Below are 18,807 nucleotides of genomic sequence, written 5' to 3' on the forward strand. Positions count from 1 at the left end.
GGAGCACTTGTGTGTGTGGATGCTCCGCATTTCCTTCCACGGCGGCTCCTTTTGATGTTCTCCATCACTACTTCGATGTGGAACATTTGACAGCACCAGCCCGGGAAGATGTGTACACGGTACACATCAAAGTAGCCCATTTTGATGTCTTTTATGTTGAAATTGGCTACTTCAATGTACTGTGCTAGCATAGATGTAGCTATGGAGCTAGATACCTGTTAGTCTTTGAAGTACTACTTTACTTTTTTGTTTTGATAGTATATTGACTAGCCCTGCAAAGGAGTGTGTTAGGGGGAAAGGGAGGAGGAGAGTGGTTAGATGGCGGTCTGGAAGCACATGGCTTAAGAGAAAGAAAGTCGGAGCCAGGGATAAGAGCAGGTGATTGCTGGTGTCTGGCTTTGCAGGAATGGAGCGGATCAGGAAATAGGCCCCAGCAGAGCAGGGCACAGGAGGCTGGCCCTGGCCACTTTGGGTGGCAGGCTGACCACAGCAGCAAGGAGGCTCAGGCAGCTAGCCCCCACTGCTAGCAAACAGCTCAAGGCTCAGGCAGGGGACAGGTTGCACAGGCAGTTCTAGAGGCTACCATAGAGCTCTGGCAGTTGTAGCTGCACTAGGCATCCCTCAGGTAGGGTGGTGTCATTAGCCTGGCCAGGCCCCAGTCAGCCTCTGGGCTGGGACAGGGCTGACAGCATCTGGCATGCTGGCCAGGGCTGCAGTTGGTCTCCGCAGAGCCTGAGCCATGCCTGCAGCTCTGGAGTCTTGTGAACAGTCCATTCAGAGCAGAGCTGGTGCCTGGAACCAGCCTTTGTAGTCTAGTGGCTGGATTGGTGTCAGCTCAGCAGGGGTTCAAGGTCCAGCAGGAGGTAATGGGGCCCTGGGGCTGGACGGGACAATAAGGCTCTGGTGGTTGGCTTGCAGGTCAAATCAGGGCAACACAGCTTTCTGCTATCTGCTAGTTTCCACACTTTTCTGACAACCCCCTTCATAAATTTGATGGTGGACGGACTGTGTACTAATGTCAATATGTTGCCAGAAGGACTGCAAGAACAAGCCGTTGAAATAAAATATGATTAAAGTGCAAAAAATATAGGAAAAACTCATGCTTGGAGGAATTTTGGATAAAAGTTCAGTGTACTTAAATTGGAGAAGTGCCACTGAAAATTCTCCCAGTTTTGTCAACATCTCTCTGAGAAAAGCTTTAAGTTTAGTCATCGACTACAAAAACTAAAATTGACTGGATCTCAAAAACAAATGCACTTTACACTTTCAAACCTAGGATTCCCCAGCTTCAGAAGAATATGCATCATCCCCATTAAGTTCATTTTTTTTTCCTGCTGTTGAATTACATTATTAAATTTTTGGGCCAAAAAAATCTATTTTTAAAATATTTAGTTTTATTACTAATTGGACTGTTCATTGGAGGGGTTAGATAATGGTAAAGAGCGGGGCATGATCCCCCTCAAATCAGAAGGGGGTAAAATGCTGAAAAGTTTGGGAACCCCTGTGCAAAGTGAATCAAGTTATGAACATGGTCAGATTACTGCATTAGATTCTTGACTGGTCTCACCAGTACATATACAGCTGCTAGAGTTGATTTCCAAACACTCCCACCCCAGCTTTCTGCTCCTTGGAACAGAGAAGAGCCCTCTTCTCTCTGACATTGAGTAGTAAACTGGCACACAGAGTACTGTAAAAAGTATAGCATACATACTTTAAAAAAGTTGATTTACCCGTACAAAGCTGCTTGACACTATTGAAAGACCACCAAGTAACTTAAAATAGCCTTGCTTGATTAGAAAAATGCCTCTCCTAGGCTTTGGAGTGTTGTCCCAGGATATTAGACACAAGATGAAGTGAGGTAATATTTTATTTGACCAACTTCTACAGCATGTTATTAATTCAAAGTATACAACTATCTTTCAAAATCAACTGTTTTGCAGGAGTTGCTCCCAGCGATTAGGCATCCTTTGAGCCCATAGACCTAAACAGAAAAGCAAATCTTACTTGCAAGTCCAGTATTATTACAGGCTGGTAAGTGGTATCTTTGAGTGCACTTAATATTTGAAAAGTAAAGACCAGCTCTTGTTTTTTGACTAGGCTAAGCTTGACTGGAAGTTTCCCCCCCACCCCTGCCCACAGCACACGCTTACTTGGAAAAGCCTTTTTGCGCCCCCATGATTCCTGAAAAAGCCCACTCCACCTCTTGACAAGTCCTGCAAATAGCTGTCAAGACCATTGTCTATCCTCAGCCTCCCAGCCGTCACCTGTTATGAGCTTTTCACTGTTTGTACAGGGCCTAGAAGGTGCAGCCACCCTGGAAATGTTAGCATTCAGCAAGGTAGTAGTGTGACCCACAATACTAACCAGACTGCTATTGTACCATGTGATTTACTTGAGACAAACTGCTTTCTTGGAAACCTTTTGTAATTCTCCTCTATAATATGACTAGTGACAACATCCCATTCACCATTTTGGGACACTAGATAAATTTTACAATACCTACATTTAAGGATCTATGCCCCACAAACGACGGCTTATCTGTGCCCAGAAAGTTATTAATTTGAGCCAGTAACAGAGTTTGATGTAGTTTAAGGAATAACAGTTCTAAATTAAATGAAAAAGGCTCCTGTACCACTTTTAAAGACCTAAAATAATGTGTTAGTTGATGAGCTTTTGTAGGACACACCTACTTCTCTAGAGCCGGAAAATTCTCAAGTGGGGCTGGCCCATGAAAGTTCATCACCTAATACATATTTTCAAAAAGTGATACAGGACTGCTTTTTTCATTTTGCAAAGACCCAGATTAACACAGCTGCCTATCTGTGACTGTTCTAGATGTGTTAAAATACTCAACAGCTTGCTCGCTAGACAGGTACTGTACATGGTGAGTCCCACATTTTCCTTTTGTTTACCTAGTTTTGAGTCTAGTAAGCAGGATTCCATGAACATGAACAGTTACTTCTGTTACTGTGCACAGTAATTAGCAGCTGTGTCCTGAGTTCAGTGTTCCACCAGCTGTAATTTCAGGATTTCATTAGCCTATGTTGAATTCCCAGGTACGTAGAATAAATTCCACATTGCAATATCTGTTAGCCAACGCAAAACATCCATTGTAAGTTTCAATACGCTGCAATTAAAGAACCTGCTATGTCAGCGAGTGGCAAGATATAAATGCAATTATACAAAAACTACTCTTGCCCTTTGGCCGAAGGCATGGAGTGAACATGCACCTGGTTTGAGAAGCAAGGTCAAAAGTCACGTAAGTTGTGTATTTTAAGCCCACTTCCAGTAAAACGAAGCCACAGCACTATAACAGATTAAAAGCTAGTTCTCTACCAATAAATCAAGATTGTTATTGTGAGGATAAACCAAGACATGCAGTAAGCCTTTCTAAGGATTTAATATAAACACATTTATCACATGTACCACTGAAGTAAATTTGCACACTTGAAGTAAACAATTTCCATTTCACAGAAAATTCAGTCTTCAAATATCTTTATTGGAAGGCCATGCATTGCCCTCTGTTACTGTATTTCAAATCACTGTACATTTACTTGGTGAAAACACTGCCTGCATCTTCTAGTACAAAAAACTAAAAATTGTTTCAGGAATGTAGAGAAATATTCAACTTAAATAGCGAAGAAGTGCACCATAATTACTGCTGCACTGTAGTCACTTCGGCATTTTCCGTAAGTTACTTAAATAACTATCCTGTCTTGATAACACACAATATAAAGAGCAATTATGAAAAAACAGACATTTAAATATACTTCTAAGTTATTGAGTGTAACCAGTTGGCATTGGGTAACCTATCATAGGAGCAGCACCAGTGGCAGGATATGCATACTGCTGTTGGTTCATACCATTGTGCATAGTTGCAATATTACTTGCATACTGTTGATCATAACCATTTTGGTAAGCTGCTGTAGGAGTACTAGCAGCTCGGAAGCTCGTCTGCAACCCAGCAGAGACAAAGCTATTTCCAAATGCAGTTCCATTACTGTAGGCTTGAGCACTGTAGCCACCATTTTGGGCTTTTGCACCAAAGTCTCTCTTTCCTACCGGACCGTAAGTTCTCTCAAAATTCTCTCTCTCTCTAAAACCAAATCCACCCCTTTTGCCCGCAGAGTATCTGTCACGTCGATCACCTCGGGAACGACCTGCGAAGAAGAAAGTGTAAATACCAAAAATGTCAGTAACCACGTAAAGACGGGGAAGTCTAGTACCTTTCACCACCAGATATTTATCTGCACTTTGAGGTCTCAGTTCCATGCACAAACCTTCATTTGAAATGTTTAAGTGTATTGTCATGTTAAAGGTTTTGACCAGAAACCAACTGCAATCACAGATGGCTTTCTACTCTGCACACTGCCCGATATTGAAAGACACCCTTGGCATACCACCACTCAACTCAAAGTATTAATTCTACAGAACCCCCAATACACCAGGCTACAAAAAAATTGATTGGACAAGAAAAGTTTGTAAGAAGAGGAATATTTACCTGAACCCCTGTCTTCAATCAGCTGAAGTAATTTGGGATTGATAGCTTGATTAGCCTCCCGAAGGACAGAGATGAGGTCGCTTACTTGCTTTATATTGTTAGGAGTAAAGAATGTGTAGGCTGTGCCTGTTTTGGTACTACGGGCAGTTCGTCCAATTCGGTGGATATAGTCCTCTGAGGAGTTAGGGTAGTCATAATTGATGACAAATTTCACATCTTCCACATCTGTAAAGTGTTGCAGTGTAGCAAAAAGGAATGTACAAAGTTTTGCACACCACAACAGCCAAATCAAAAATAAACGTTAGACAACTGTATTTTTAAGACGCTAATGGCTGCAAAGAATGTTGTTAGAATCCTGCCTTTTGCTTGCGTATTGTGGAAGAGAAGTAGTATGTAACACTCCATCTGTACCCATCTTATCACCCACCCAGTGATCTAATAACCTTACCATAAAGGAGAATGCATTTGCTTGTCATTCCCAACTCAAGAGTTCCCTTACAATCATCAAGTGACTTCTGAATGCTTCTTGCAGTAGGGCCACTAAATCTCTCAGCAGCCTCTTCATGTGCTCATTTGAGGACCTTAGAGTAAAAACACACAAGGTCCTTCACATACACACACTCATCAGAAGCTCCAAAAAAAGTGGACCACACTGCTTGTCTTGCCAAGACCTTTCAACCGCAGCTGCAAGAAAAACATACCTGTCCCCCAAAGTCACCAAGTTGTTTTTATGCACTGTGTCTCGTCTAGGCAAGCGCTTCCAAGAAGCCAGGTTCACTTGAGAATGTGTCTCTCTCTGGCAGGTCTCGACATGACGACTGGTGTATAGGTGAAGGAGGAACTTTGACTTTCAAAAGGAGAAGCCATTGCTAAAGTGAGAGGTGGACTTTCTCAAATCTCATGTGCCAGTACTCACCAATTTGTACAAGGCTTAGTACATTTTAAAGCTGCTCTCTCCATTTCAAGGTTGAAATGAATTTCATTGAACAATGAAGTTCATAATTATTTTCTTCGACATTTCAGCCAAGTCACTGAAATTCAATGACCCACAGATCACAGTGAACAGTATGCACAAAGTTAACAGCACTGTACCATGGCAAAACATGCAAAGCATGGGACAGAAAAGAAATACCAGGGCAAAGTGAACTGTGAATGACAACTGCCATTTCATGAGAGAACAGTTTTGTGGGGTGGTAGTTTATAAGATGGTCTTTGCCTTTTTGAAGATTACTGGCACACAATGCTCTCAGCTTTCACCTCTCTACTCGACTGGAAGCAGCCAGCCGATCATTCCACTAGTCCTCCATCCCCTTCGAGTCCTCCGATTGTCATGCCTAGGCCTTGCCACAAAGACTGCACCTTTATGTGAAAAAACTTAGAAAAATGCAGAGGTTAAAGAAAGCAATGAACTTTCTTTAAAAATGTTCCAGCAACTGGCATTACAGTAGTTGTACTAACCTAGACCTCTGGATGCAACATCTGTGGCAATCAGGATAGGAGCTTTTCCATGTTTGAATTCTGAAACAGAACAATCTGGTCAGTTTATCTATACCTATTAAAAATGTGACAAGAGCCAAGAAGAGTTTGAGTTGCACCTACCATTTAGAACCCAGTCTCGCTCTTGCTGACTTTTGTCACCATGGATACCCATTGCTGGCCACCTGAAAACATTTAAACTGAATGATTAACTTTGAGATATTATACATCTACAAAACAAATTAAGGCATTACTGAAATGAGTATGCATCTAATCTCTTCCATTTTCTTATGTTTTTAAGCAGAGCAGTTTCAAGCCCCTAAAATGAACATGAAAGATGCTTAATGAATTTATACAGCCATGATTATAAGGCAGATTTATTTTGCTAGATGTACTGTTCATCTGACATTTAATGTCAGAGTGATTTAAGTTCAATCAGAAGAGCATGTGATTATGCTGGATGCTACTCCCCAAGTGACTTGTGAGAAGATAGCTACTGCATGATAGCTTCTAAACTACACCTTAATCTAGAATGGCAAATATTCAAACTTTGAGGAAACATACCCATCTCTTCTCATTTTTCTGGTAAGATCATCACAGCGTCTTTTGGTTTCCACAAATACAATAGTTTTGTTTTCTTTCTCACTCATAATTTCTTCCATCAACCGAATAAGCCTTTGCAAGAAAAAAGTCAAAACAGTGACTCCCGGAACTTGCATATAATTGCTTTAGTACACCAAGCAAGTCAGTTTGACTTTAAATAATTAAATCCAATTTTAAAAGTTAAATCCCATACTTTGACAGAAAATGCTTCCCAGTGAACAACTTAAATAGAACTATGTTCCGTTCTGATCTATCAAACAACTCCCTCCCTTCCCACCATGAAGACAGATAACTTACAGAACTAAATTTTCTCACCACAAAACAAGCTTTGGAAGCATAAACAAGTTTCAGGTGACTACTTACTTCTCATCCTTCTCTACATCATGACATACATCCACAATCTGAAGTATGTTGTGGTTTGCACTTAGTTCCAATGCCCCAATGTTGATGTGTACATATTCTTTCAAAAAGTCTTCAGCAAGCTGTCTAACTTCTTTGGGCCACGTTGCACTCCACATTAGAGTCTGCCTGTCAGGCTGAAGATACATTGAGTTTCTTTATCATTTGAACCACATAATAGCGTGCTGTAACAAGCTATAAAGTTAATGAATCCAAGCCAACTAATGTTAATTTGGCTGGATTTAATTCAAAAGATTATGATTAAAACAAAAAGGTGGGTAATGTCAAATGAAATTTGGTTCAATAAAGGGCTACATACCCTAATCTGATCTACGATTTTTCTGATTTGAGGTTCAAATCCCATGTCAAGCATTCTGTCAGCTTCATCAAGTACAAGGTAAGTACATCTCCTGAGATTGGTCTTTCCAGCTTCTAAAAAGTCTATGAGTCTTCCAGGTGTTGCAATACAGATTTCCACACCTTAAACCAAGCACACCGAGATTAGCATATCTAAAAGATATTTTCTACATTGTCCACATCTACAGAGTAACACATTAATTCATACCTCTTTCCAAATCACGAATTTGGGGTCCCTTTGGAGCACCTCCATAAATACAAGTAGACTTCAAACGACATGCTCTGCTGTATTCTGCAGCCACTTGCTGCACTTGTTGAGCCAGTTCTCGAGTTGGTGCCAGCACCAGACACTGTAAACATGATCAATATCAAATCAGCTCACTATCAATGTAAGCAAGCACACAGTCTCAATATTTCCAAATTTAGAGAAGAGCTCCAAAATTCTAAGTTCTATGTTGCCCACTGAGCAAAGGGAAACAAGGAAGTTTTACTTGTTATCCATTATCTCTTAATAGCAGATGGGACAATTACCCCTGTCTATTTTGTCATCAGCAAGTATCCTCAAACCAGCCACCTTTTGCAACAAAGGCATTGTCCCCAAGTTAATATTCTTGTTTTAAGAAGCATACTTCCAACAGAAATACTGAAAGCCCTACTCTGGCTAAACTCTTCAACTAAGCCTTAAAACAGAGAACAGAGTTTACACAACATAACTTACGCTGCTGCACTAGTTAATGTACAAAAAACTGATGATCTATAAATGCTACTGTACTGTAAACTTTAAGTATTTCCCCCACCTCCCAATTTGGGTTTAAGATTCCTCTTCAACACAAGAAGTCACATTCTTATACTTACAATAGGTCCATCTCCTCTCTCTAGGAATGGCTGATGATTTATATGCACTATGGCAGGCAACAAGTACTGTTTGAAAACAAGGAAGAAAACATTATTCGTGCATTTCAGATATAACTGGATTTGCAGATTAATAGATTTCTGGTTTAACATCAACTTACAGACAAAGTTTTCCCCGATCCAGTTTGTGCTACTCCAACCATATCCAGTCCACTCAAAGCAACAGGCCACCCTTGTGCTTGAATAGCAGTCGGTTCAGTGAAATTCTGTGCCTGAATTACTTCCATAACATTTGCTGCAAATGAGAACCAATGAAATAGCCAATGCTTGCATTTCAGAAAAATCTAAGTGAACCTCCTTTGCTATACTGAAATTCGTACTTACCAGGAAAGTTAGCTTCGTAGAAATTTATAAGTGGTTTTGGACAGGTATGCCCCTTCACGGTGATTTCTTTGCTTGCTCTGTACTGTTCAACCTCTTGCTGCAAAACAAATAGTTGCATTCATCAACTTTATGTAAGCCTTTAAAAGACCGACAGCAAAACTGCAATTCACTCATACCATCTACTTTTTGAGTGCAATTTTTTCCTAAAGCTATTGATTCATGTCCCACCAACTAAAAAGCATGGTAATTGACAATTTCTAAAGAATAACCAAATTTAATAAGGCAAGTAACCACCAAGGTACATACCACAGTGCGTCTAACCACATCAGGATGCTCTTGATAAAAATTCTTCTCAAACTTGGGCAGCTCATCTAGGTTCCATTTCTTTTTTGTAAGTTTCTCACCAGGGTTTCCAAATTTCTTTCCAGATAATGGTCCACCTCTGCTTCCTCCAAACCGAGGGCCACCAAACCTGAAAAAGTATTAAAAACATTTGAAGTTTTTTTGCAAATTCTACTCTGCCTCCATAGGTGACAAGTAGGCTAGATCAAAATTAAGATCATCATTATCAAATGACTAGTTAGCATTCATATGTATTTGAAGGCACAATGTTATCAAGCATTTAAATACATGGGATCTATGTATTTACAAATAAGTAAATGGCTGGAAACCATTAAACAGGCCAGCCCAACCAAATGCCTTAGTAATAGATGTGACACTCCCAGCGTGCGTCAGAGACCGAAGAAAGCCGATGAGTGCGTGGGTGGGGCGTTATGAAACCTAGAGACAACATTCCCGTAAGCGGTTGCCTGGGGGTTCTTATGTGTGCGTTTTAAACAAACGCATCCGTTTAAAGAAGCAATCCCGGTCACCAGAAGCTGAAGCCCCACGGAGATCCTCACTTGGGGCACCTCTCAACAAAAAGCCTCGACAGAAATCACCGCCGCCGCGCCGCAACCCCGTTAGGGAGCGAAGCGCTTTTGCCCCCCATCGCGCCCCCAGAGCAGCAGACGCTACGGCGGTTTAGGTGCCCCTGCAGGCTGTGTGCCAGTCCGTCCCGCCTGGGAGGACGAGCGCGGGGAACGCCCCCGCCCCCATGGGGACCATGGCGGAGCGGCCGCGGCTGTTTCCTTTGTTTCTCATTTCTGTCTACGCCACATTTTCCAGCCGCTGCCATTTTAGAATCCGGGCTGGGCGGGGAGGGGGAGGAACAAAGGCTGCAGCAGCAGCAACAGCCGCCGCCGGCATTTTGATTTCCCCTCAGTCACCGCATGGCGGGGCCGGCCATTAACATCCGTTCACACAACACAAGCGGGAACCGGCCGGCTTCTGCCCCAGACGCCAGGTACCTCGCGGCGGTCTCCGGCGCCAGGGAGGCGCCTGTACGACCCGTTAACCCGCCAATCGCGGTTCCGTCAGCCCGGGGCTCCCCGAGCTGCGCATCCGGAAAACCTGTACCTCCACCACCCGCTTCATCTGCGGCGGGGGGGGGGAAGCTCTCCAACCCCCTCTCGCCGCAGAGCCGACTAACCCGAGCCGTCAGAAGGCAAATTGCACAGCACAGACTGTAGCTAAGCGCATAATCGGTCCCCAACGCCGGAGCTCATCTACCGCTCCTCCCGCGGACATCCCACTCCCCCCGCCCCGCTGCCTTCCCCCAAGGGATCAGGCATCGTCCTTCACGGCCAGCGGCCTCCTCCCACCACCCGCGGAAAGCTAGGGAAGACTCTCATCTCCGCCGCCATTTTACATTGTTCAACGGTCGGTACGGACGCAGGGAAGAAAACGGCGGCAAGCGCCGGGCGGGACTGCAGGCTCACCCTCTGTCCATGTCGTATCCAGGCATAGCAATGGTGGCGGATGAAGGAGCCCGAGCACTAAAGCAAACGGCAACAGGTACAGCAAGATCGTAGGGCACCAGTGACTCTAATGAATGGGGAGTGTCCAGCCAGCCGGACGCCGGTTATATAGCCGGCGCCGTAGGGAATGCTGGGAGCCGGTTCGTGAAGTGTCCGCAAATCCCACCCCTCTTTCATGCGTCACAGCGCGAGTCGCTTAGATTCCCCCACCCCCCTTCTGTGGGCGTGACCACGAGCGCCGAGGTTCTCTATTTCTCTTTTCCGTAGCCCGCTCGCTGGCTGGTTTGTGCGCTAGCTGCCGGAAGTTCACCTTCCTCTTCGGGTGTGGCTCGCGCTACCGTCAGTGCTAGCCCCTCACCCCCCCGTTCCGTGCCTTAGGCGCCTTAGGGCGCTGTCCTTTCCTCCTTTCAGCCTTTCCCGCCCACGCTTCCCACAGCGCGAGCCGCCCGCGCCTGCGCACTCCCACTCGTGCTCACCCATCCCCCACATGGCCCTGTCATCATTGTCCTATTGTGTGCTTTGTAGCCCCGTCCCTCTTATTTGATGGACGGGGAACGTGACCACCGGGGCGCAACACAGTCCCTCTCCCTTCCCTGAGACCTTCGTGGGGAACAAACCCACTCACACCCAAGCAGACCCAGCTTGGGACATGGCTGTTCCAAGGTATTGTTCGCACAGTTCTCTTCAATTCAGGTTCATGTGACTCTTCCTCGTAGCAGACTGGCAAGAGTTTTACTTCGAATCATACAGAAGTAGGGCTGAAAGGGACCTGGAAAGGTCATCACGCCAGAAACCTGAACTGAGGCAGGATAAACCCAGATCAGCCCTAAGCGATATTTGCCCAGCCTGTTCTTTGAAAGCTTGTAACAATGACGAGTTCACAGCTTCCTTGGAAAGCTTGTTCCAGTGCTATTGTTTGGAACGTTTCCCTGGTACCTAGCCTAAATTCTGCCATTGACTAAGTCCATTACAGCGTTCATGGAGTACAATCGTTGATGGTCCTCTTTACAACAGGCCTTTAAAATATTTCAAGCTAGTCCTGGGGTACCTTATAGACTAACAGATATTTTGGAGCATTAGCGTTCCTGGGCAAAGACCCGCTTTGTCAGATGCATGAGTGGGGGCCTGTCAGAGGAGATTGTTTTTGAAGATACAGACTAACTCAGCTACCTCTGATATATTTCACACTAGTTATCAGACTCCCCCCAGGCTTCCTTCTTCAAAAATAAATATGCCAAAGTTAAAAAAAACAACAACCTTTTTTCAAAGGTCAGATTTAAAAACAAATCTTTTTATCATTTTTATTGCTCACCTTTAGGCTTTCTCCAGTGTATACATATTTTTTCACCTGAAGTTTGATACCAGATTTAAGCACACTAACTCCAGTTTATGAGTCACAATTACGGAGCAGAGCAGGACAATTACCTTGTGTGTCTTACATACAGCACTCTTTTTAACATATCACAGAATTGTACCAGCTTTTTTTCTAACTGCATCACATTGTTAAAATGTTCAATTTGTGATCCATTGTAACCCCAGATCCTTTTTACCAGTACTACTATTTAGACAATTATTCCCTATTTGTAGTTGTGCATTTAATTTTTCCTTCCTAAATGAATTCTTTGCACTTGTTTTTATTGAGTTCCATCTTGATTTTAGTCTCAGAGAGGTAGCTGTCAGTCTGTATTTTCACAAAACAAAAAAAGCAGTCATGTAGCACCTTCAAGACTAAAATATTATTCATATTATTTATTAGATAATGAGCTTTTGTGGGACAGACCCACTTCTTCAGATCTGGAGCATACTGATAACTGAGAGAAAGAATTAAAAAAAGAAAGAAAAGGACCGACAAATCACTTTGCCAAAGAATGAATGGACACAAATCAGACATTAGGAATCTGAATCTATACTACTATAAATTGAGAGGTGTCCATATGTCTGTCCTACTGTAGTCAGTGTGAACATTCCCACCCTCCTGAGTGCACACCCGCAGCCCTTCCACCTTCCCCTCTTCCCACTACACCTGTATGCTCCTTCCCCCTGTCCCCACCCCCTCCCACTGCCCCCGCCAACTGCAGCCCCTCGGCTCACCACCTGCCCATCTTCTCATCCATCCCACTGTAGTCAGTGTGAATGTCTCCCAGAGCCCCATTGTCTATGGCAGGAGACAGGGTAGGTGGGACTGGTATCTTGGGCAGGGGCAGGGGTCAGCGATGCCTGTGGCAGGAGGGGATGGTGGGTTGACTAGCCTGTGGCAGGATGGGGGGCAGGGGTCACTGGTGTCTATGGGAGTAGGCAGGGTCAAGGGGTTATTGGTGTCTGTGGGAGGCAAGGTGCAGGGAGGGCCACCCAGAGGGGGAGGTGGGGGCACCCTATTGAGCAATACTGGTAGGAACAGAGGGGGAGGGGAGTGCACACTCCCAGGACTCCTACCAGTCAAAGAAGCCCCATTCTCCACTTCACCCCAGGCTCCTCCCTGACAGGGTTGGCTGCCCAGGCACCATATCTCAGCCAACCTGGAGCAGGGACTGCAAGTTCTAGCCACAGTGGGCCACTGGCCAATCAGGGAGCCAATGGCAGCCAGTCTGCAGCCAGGGCAGGGTCCAGCCAGGGTGCAGGCACTTGGAGCCAGCATAGAACCTGGCCAAATGCCCTCTTTTCTTCCACTGCCCTAAGCCTGCATCCATGGAGCCGCTGCAGGTAAGTCTTGCCCAGTCCATGCGCTCAGTGCCATTTACCTCCCCACTCCTGTTCGAGAGAGATCCCTTCACTGCCAGCAGGCTGTAAGGACCAGACTGGCTGCCTTACCAATCCAGGAGCTCACTGGCTGCCCCCTTGCCCGATGCAGGGCCTCCTGACGATGCCTCCACACAGGCGTCAGTCACCTCTGCCCCCCCACGGGCACTAGTTGTCCCTGCTCCCTGCCACAAAGAGGCAAGCCCAGCTAATACACACAAACTGGTGAGTGAGCATTTCAGTTCTGCAAAACACAGTATTCAACACTTAAATGTGTGTGTTTTAAAACAAAGAGATTTTAACACCAGATTATAAAGGGAGAGATCTGAATTGGGATTTATTTTCAAATCTAAGGCCTATCACCATGGACTCAACAAAGATATCAATCAGTTATCAACATTTGATGTTAGTAGTGACCCCAGGCCTCCCATTTAACAGACACTTGCAGAGGCTAGTTTTCCTTCTCCCTTCCCCAACTACCTCCTTCCACCCTATATAGCTCATTCATCAGGCTTTTTTCTTTCATTTTTTTCCCTCTCTTTTTTTAATTCTCTTTCTCTTAGTTATCAGTATTCTCCAGATCTGAAGAAGTGGGTCTGCCCCAAAAAGAGCTCGTCACCTAAATATCTTTTGGGAGGATAGGTGCACGAACACAAGAGTCCTGGAAGAGTTGAACATGACCAGCATTGAAGCCGTTATCATTCATCAACAACTTCGTTGGACTGGTCACAGGAATTAGATGTCTGATCAGTGCCTTCCAAAGCAGATTCTTTTTTCTGAATTGGAGGAGGGACAGGGGAATGTTGGGGACCACCAAAAGCGATAAGGGCATGCTGAAGTCACACATGAAAAAGTGCAGAATTGGTGTAGACACTTGGGAGAAACTCGCCCAAGACTGTCCCCAGTGGAGAATGGTAATCCATAAGGAGGTGGCACAATTTGACAGATCCCGCTGCAGTCCAGACAAGGTGAGGCAGAAAATAAAAGAGCACCAAAAACTGCCTTGTGCCCCTCCAACAGCTGCTAACACCTGCCTCTTCTTTCATAAAATCTGCAGGTCCAGAATTGGGCTGATCAGCCATCAACAGACTCATAAATAGGAGGGTGACATGAAGACGTCCCACTCGTTGTTGAGTGACTGCCAAGACCTTCCACCCTATACAGCTTATTTGTGAAGTGTTTTTTCCTTTCATTTTTTCTCTTTTAAATTCTCTTTCGCTGAGTTATCAGTATTCTCCAGATCTGAAGAAGTGGGTCTGCCCCCCAAAAAGCTCATTACCTAAAAAATACTATTATTAGTCTTTAAGATGGTATATGACTGTTTTTTAACTTGATTTTAGATCAATTCTCCAATTTGTCAAGGTGGTTTTCAGTTCTTCTCCTGTCCTCCAAAGTGCTTGCAAACTTCTCCAAGCTTAGTGTCATCAGCAAATTTTATAAGCTTCTTCTCTGGTCTGTTACTCAAGCTATTAATTCAAATAATAGCATTGAACCCAGTACTGACCACTATGAAACCCTGCTAGGTATGTCCACCCAGTTTGACAAAAACAACTCTGAGTATGGGTCTCAGAGGGGGAGCCATGATAGTCAGGGGTGTTGCAAATAACAAGCAAACCTGTGGCACTTTAGAGAGACTAACAAATTTATTAAGTCATGAGTGTTTCATGGGTAAAACTCCATCAGATGAAAATGAAAATGAAAAACAGAATTGAGTGTTTACATATGGTGAGGGAGTTACTTGTCAGTAGTAGGACCAGTTAATGAAGCAAACTAAGTAGGATGTGTCCCATTCCCACAAGAAGTGCCCTAGAGCACAGAAGTGCATTTGGGTTTTAAAAATGCACAGTGTACATTCCTTTTCAGTCTTTTGTTTGTTAGAGTCCTTTAATCATATAACCTCTTATAAGGGCCTGTATATTCCAGATATTTTCAACTATTCCTGCTATTTTAAAACATAATGAAAGTTTGCTTGTGAAAATAACTTTGAGGCTGTATCCCTACTGGCTGACTGAGACAATAACTCTTAGAATGTGAATTCCTCCATTGATCTTAGAAGCCCTTCATTTCAAATGGGTAGTAACTCAAAGGCTGTTATGATAGAGTTTGAATAATATTGTTAATTATTTCACTGCTGATCATGGTACCCAGTCTGTATACTTGTTTAATATACATATATGTTCTAATCACATAATTTAAAAAGACCTTTCATAATGGAAGAAAGGTAGCCTAGGGAAACAATAGTTTTGTGATGAATGCATTGGGTTGGAATACAGGAGATGTGAGTTTGCTTCCCAATTCTATGACAGATTCTCATATTCACATTTAATGAGTCTGATAAGGAAACTGAGGCACAGCTAAACTATCTGTAAAATGTCAACAAGAAGTCTTGTGGCACCTTACAGACTAACAGATATTTTGGAGCATAAGCTTTCGTGGGCAAAGACCCGCTTTATCAGATGCAATATTTTCCTACTTCCTTGGAGTTGCAAGGATAAATTAATGTTTGTGACACATTTAGATAACAGGATGATCAGCACCATAAAATAAGAATAGAACAATGACCATACTGGGTCTGACCAATGATCCATCTAGCGCAATATCCTGTCTGCTGACAGTGGCCAATGCCAGGTCCTTCAGAGGGAGTCAACCGAACAGGTAATCAAGTGATCCATTCCCTGTTGTCTGCTTTCAGCTTTTGTCAAAAGAAGCCAGGGACACTTAGCATATGATGCTCCATCTCTTACCATGCTAGCTAATAGTTGTTGATGGACCTATCCTCCATTGACTTAATGAGTTGTTTTTAACTCGTTATAGTTTTGGTGATACCCGGCAACAAGTTCCACAGTTTGATGTGCACTGTGTCTAGCCCCCAGCTTTGGCCTCATGGCTCAGCAAATCTAAGCCGGCACTGACAACCCATGAAAAATTGGGTCGTCATCCACTCTGGGAATCTCACCACGGTCCTATAGCTACTTGCCTCGGTGGGGGGTGACCAGTCTGGCTTGCGCAGGCCTCTCCTGTGGGTTCCCCGGTAACACTCCCCATGGCGGGAGGTCCCACTGAAGCCCCCCGCCTCATCCACCTAGGGCCGGGGCTCCCACGCTGCACATGGGTGTACTCCTGCACCGTCCGAGTGCGGAACAGTGCAACTGCAACCCCTATTGAAGGCCGAAGGAGTGGGCGGGGAAGGGTTGGCCAGCATCACGTGACCCAGAGGAGAGCGTTACGTCGCCCGCTTTACCACTCGGTTTCTATAGCGACCAGTGCAGACGCGGCGGCTAACTATAAATAGTGACAAACGTAACCACTGTTTAATTAAAACCCGAGACGGTGACAACATCAGCCCCGAACGGAAAACGGGAAAAAACGTTTTAAAACATGAAAAACGGGGAAACGCGGCAGGAAGTCCCGCCTCTTCCGCCTCCGGATTTACCAATCATTGCGGAGGAAACGCAACGCGGTATTTAAATATCCTGGAGGGCGGGGGCTGGGTTGTTGGGCGGGCTGCCTGGTGATGTTTGGGAGTGTTGGCGGTGCGGGCTCGTGAATACACCATGGGCAGCTCAAAGGAGACAGGTGGGGGGTTAAGAGGGGAGGCCCACCGGCGGTGGGGAGGATCTAGTGGGAGATGGGTGGTGAGGGTTCCGGGAGCTGCCTGGCTACGCCCCCCCCCCATTCGAGCTTCTTCAGGGGTTCCTTTTCACCCTGATTTCTTCGCCGCGCATAGACAGGTTATGCGAGTAGCCCAGGGTTACAGAGGGCGCGCGAGGTGGGAATTGAGCTGAGGTCTCCTGAGTGCCAAGCTTGGGCGCCGGCGTTCCCCTAGCCTTCTTCGTCCGCGCCCTTGAGCTCACTGTAGGCGCTGCTGTTGCGTTGCCGTGGCAGGTCTTGGACCTGGGGTGGGGTTATGAGCTTTCGTGGGTAAGACACGCTGTAAATGTTAAGTATCGGAGGGGTAGCGGTGTTAGTCTGGATGTGCAAAAGCAACGAGGGGTCCTGTGGCACCTTAAAGACTAACAAATGTATGAGCATAAGCTTTCGTGGGCAAAGACCCACTTCGTCTGCATCTGACGAAGTGGGTCTTTGCCCAGAAAAGCTTATGCTCATACATTTGTCAGTCTGTAAGGTGCCACAGGACCCCTTGTTGCTGTTAAATGTTAAGTAACTCAGTACATCACCACCACCTGCCTCTTGTTTGTGGCCCCATTCTGGACTGGGGGGGTAGTTGTCACTGTGTGTTTTTTTTTTTTTTTTTTTTTTTTTTTTATTGTCCCTCTGCCCTGAAACTGTTCCTCTTTTCTTCTCTTATGACCAAGAGGTATCCTTTAATTTCCTAATATGACTATGAAACATAAGGGTAAGTGCTTTGGGGGCCAATCTAGGCTTGGCTTATGCTATAGGGGAAGGTTCAACTAAGATGCCCAGCTCCTGCAATGTTAATTACTTAGCTGGAGTCAGTATACCTCAATTTGAGCTTTTGTGCCATTTTCACTGCTGAAGGTCAACAGCAGCAAATGCTCCCAATGACTTTCCTCCCCCCAAGGAGCAGGAGTACCAGCATCAACAGGAAGCACCCCGTGTGTTCAGTTTAGGTAGGGGGACCATATCTCCGTGTCCCAAATATGGGACATGGAGATATGCGAGGGGAGGAGCAGCTCTCCCTGGCTGCACCAAGTTCTGGGGAGCTGTCCTGTGCACCCAGCCCTGGGAAAGCGGCAGCCACAAGGGCTCCCGTCCCCCCAACCCCTGAGGGTCTAAATAGAGGACAGTTAATCTCTTCTAAAAAATTAGTTGGGATGCCTTTTTGGCATCCCAAATATGGGACCGTCCCACACAATGTGGGATGGATGGTCACTTTAGATTTAAGACAACACTACCGGTCATGCTCAGTTGAAATCCAGAAGGTAGATTGTAGTAGTGTCAACCTCCCTTGTAGATTCACTTCACCTGCTGAAGGAGAAAATCAGATCAGGATATGAGAAGACTCTTGCTGCTTTACTAATTGGAAGGCAACAAATTTAAGTATTGTTAAACTGTACAGATAGAATTTTCAGCTCAAGGGTTATATTATACTTAGCTTTCCCTCCTATTTTTCTGTCCAAAAAACAAGGACTATCCAATTTCCATAATGAAAAGCAATTTGAGGATTAAAGGGCTGTGTTTCACTCCTGTCTTCTGCTCCCACCAGTAAATAAATGCCTACATAATTCTTTGGCAGACGTAAAGGGACACTTCCTATTTGCAAAACATGAACCTGTAGCTGGGAGTCTCCCTTTATCACACAGTACATTGAAAGGGTTTGCGACTTACCTTTTCTAGCTAAAGCATTTACATGTTTTAACTTTTTTAATAGACTGGGTTGATGTCGCCAATGATCTTCTTACGAAATGTCACATAAACCTGCATGTGACGAAGCTCTCAGAATGTGATGCTAATGTATTTGTTGGTCTTTATGAGTCAATCTTGGGAGAAAAAGTACCAGGTAGGAAAAGATCCTATATAATTTGTGTCTCTGGTGCCCTTCTTTCATGTCTCTCTGTATACATACATAAATAGAAGTGTGGTAGGAGAAAAATTATTAATTTCTCAAGTTCCAACGACACATTTTCAAACATGAAATTCATAAAGTAAATGGATGCC

The 18,807-nt window shown here is 44.6% G+C and overlaps 2 protein-coding genes across 7 annotated transcripts in view; one reads left to right on the forward strand and one right to left on the reverse strand.

Annotated features, from left to right (window-relative positions):
- Positions 1–1,849: 1,849 nt before the first annotated feature.
- DDX5 (DEAD-box helicase 5) lies at positions 1,850–10,548 on the reverse strand. 2 transcript variants are annotated; one of them, XR_012648233.1, is made up of 14 exons: positions 10,393–10,548; positions 8,879–9,044; positions 8,573–8,669; positions 8,350–8,483; positions 8,192–8,257; positions 7,545–7,686; positions 7,299–7,459; positions 6,944–7,116; positions 6,542–6,652; positions 6,101–6,162; positions 5,960–6,019; positions 4,502–4,726; positions 2,913–4,160; positions 1,850–1,981 (listed from the first exon to the last, which is right to left on the reverse strand). XR_012648233.1 is itself a non-coding variant. In XM_075014293.1 (13 exons), exons 1-13 carry the CDS (start codon positions 10,416–10,418, stop codon positions 3,778–3,780), a joined length of 1,806 nt encoding a protein of 601 aa, XP_074870394.1. In that variant the 5' UTR covers positions 10,419–10,548; the 3' UTR covers positions 1,850–3,777. The 2 variants fall into 2 exon arrangements, 1 of the variants encoding a protein (XP_074870394.1); XM_075014293.1 differs by having other exon boundaries at positions 1,850–4,160.
- Positions 10,549–16,512: 5,964 nt separating this feature from the next.
- Positions 16,513–18,807, forward strand: part of CEP95 (centrosomal protein 95) — a 31,278-nt gene continuing 28,983 nt past the window's right edge. For 2 of the 5 annotated variants that reach the window (XM_075014551.1, XM_075014552.1), the window contains exons 1-2: positions 16,513–16,627; positions 18,521–18,649. In XM_075014551.1, coding sequence (XP_074870652.1) covers positions 16,546–16,627; positions 18,521–18,649 — 211 coding nt within the window. In that variant the 5' untranslated portion in view covers positions 16,513–16,545. Of the gene's footprint in view, positions 16,628–16,670; positions 16,744–18,520; positions 18,650–18,807 lie in introns of those variants that run through there. The other 3 variants (XM_075014554.1, XM_075014556.1, XM_075014555.1) reach the window with 2 other exon arrangements.

Source organism: Carettochelys insculpta, chromosome 20 (assembly GCF_033958435.1).
Source record: "Carettochelys insculpta isolate YL-2023 chromosome 20, ASM3395843v1, whole genome shotgun sequence".
Lineage (NCBI taxonomy): Eukaryota > Metazoa > Chordata > Testudines > Carettochelyidae > Carettochelys > Carettochelys insculpta.

Coding starts and splice junctions, on each gene's coding strand:
- DDX5 (XM_075014293.1), bottom strand. CDS start 10,418: ATGCCTGGATACGACATGGACAGAGG. Junction 7,460..7,544: donor AATTCGTGATTTGGAAAGAG/GTATGAATTAAT, acceptor GCTTGGTTTAAG/GTGTGGAAATCTGTATTGCA. Junction 6,163..6,541: donor AGAAAAATGAGAAGAGATGG/GTATGTTTCCTC, acceptor AAATGTTTTCAG/GTGGCCAGCAATGGGTATCC.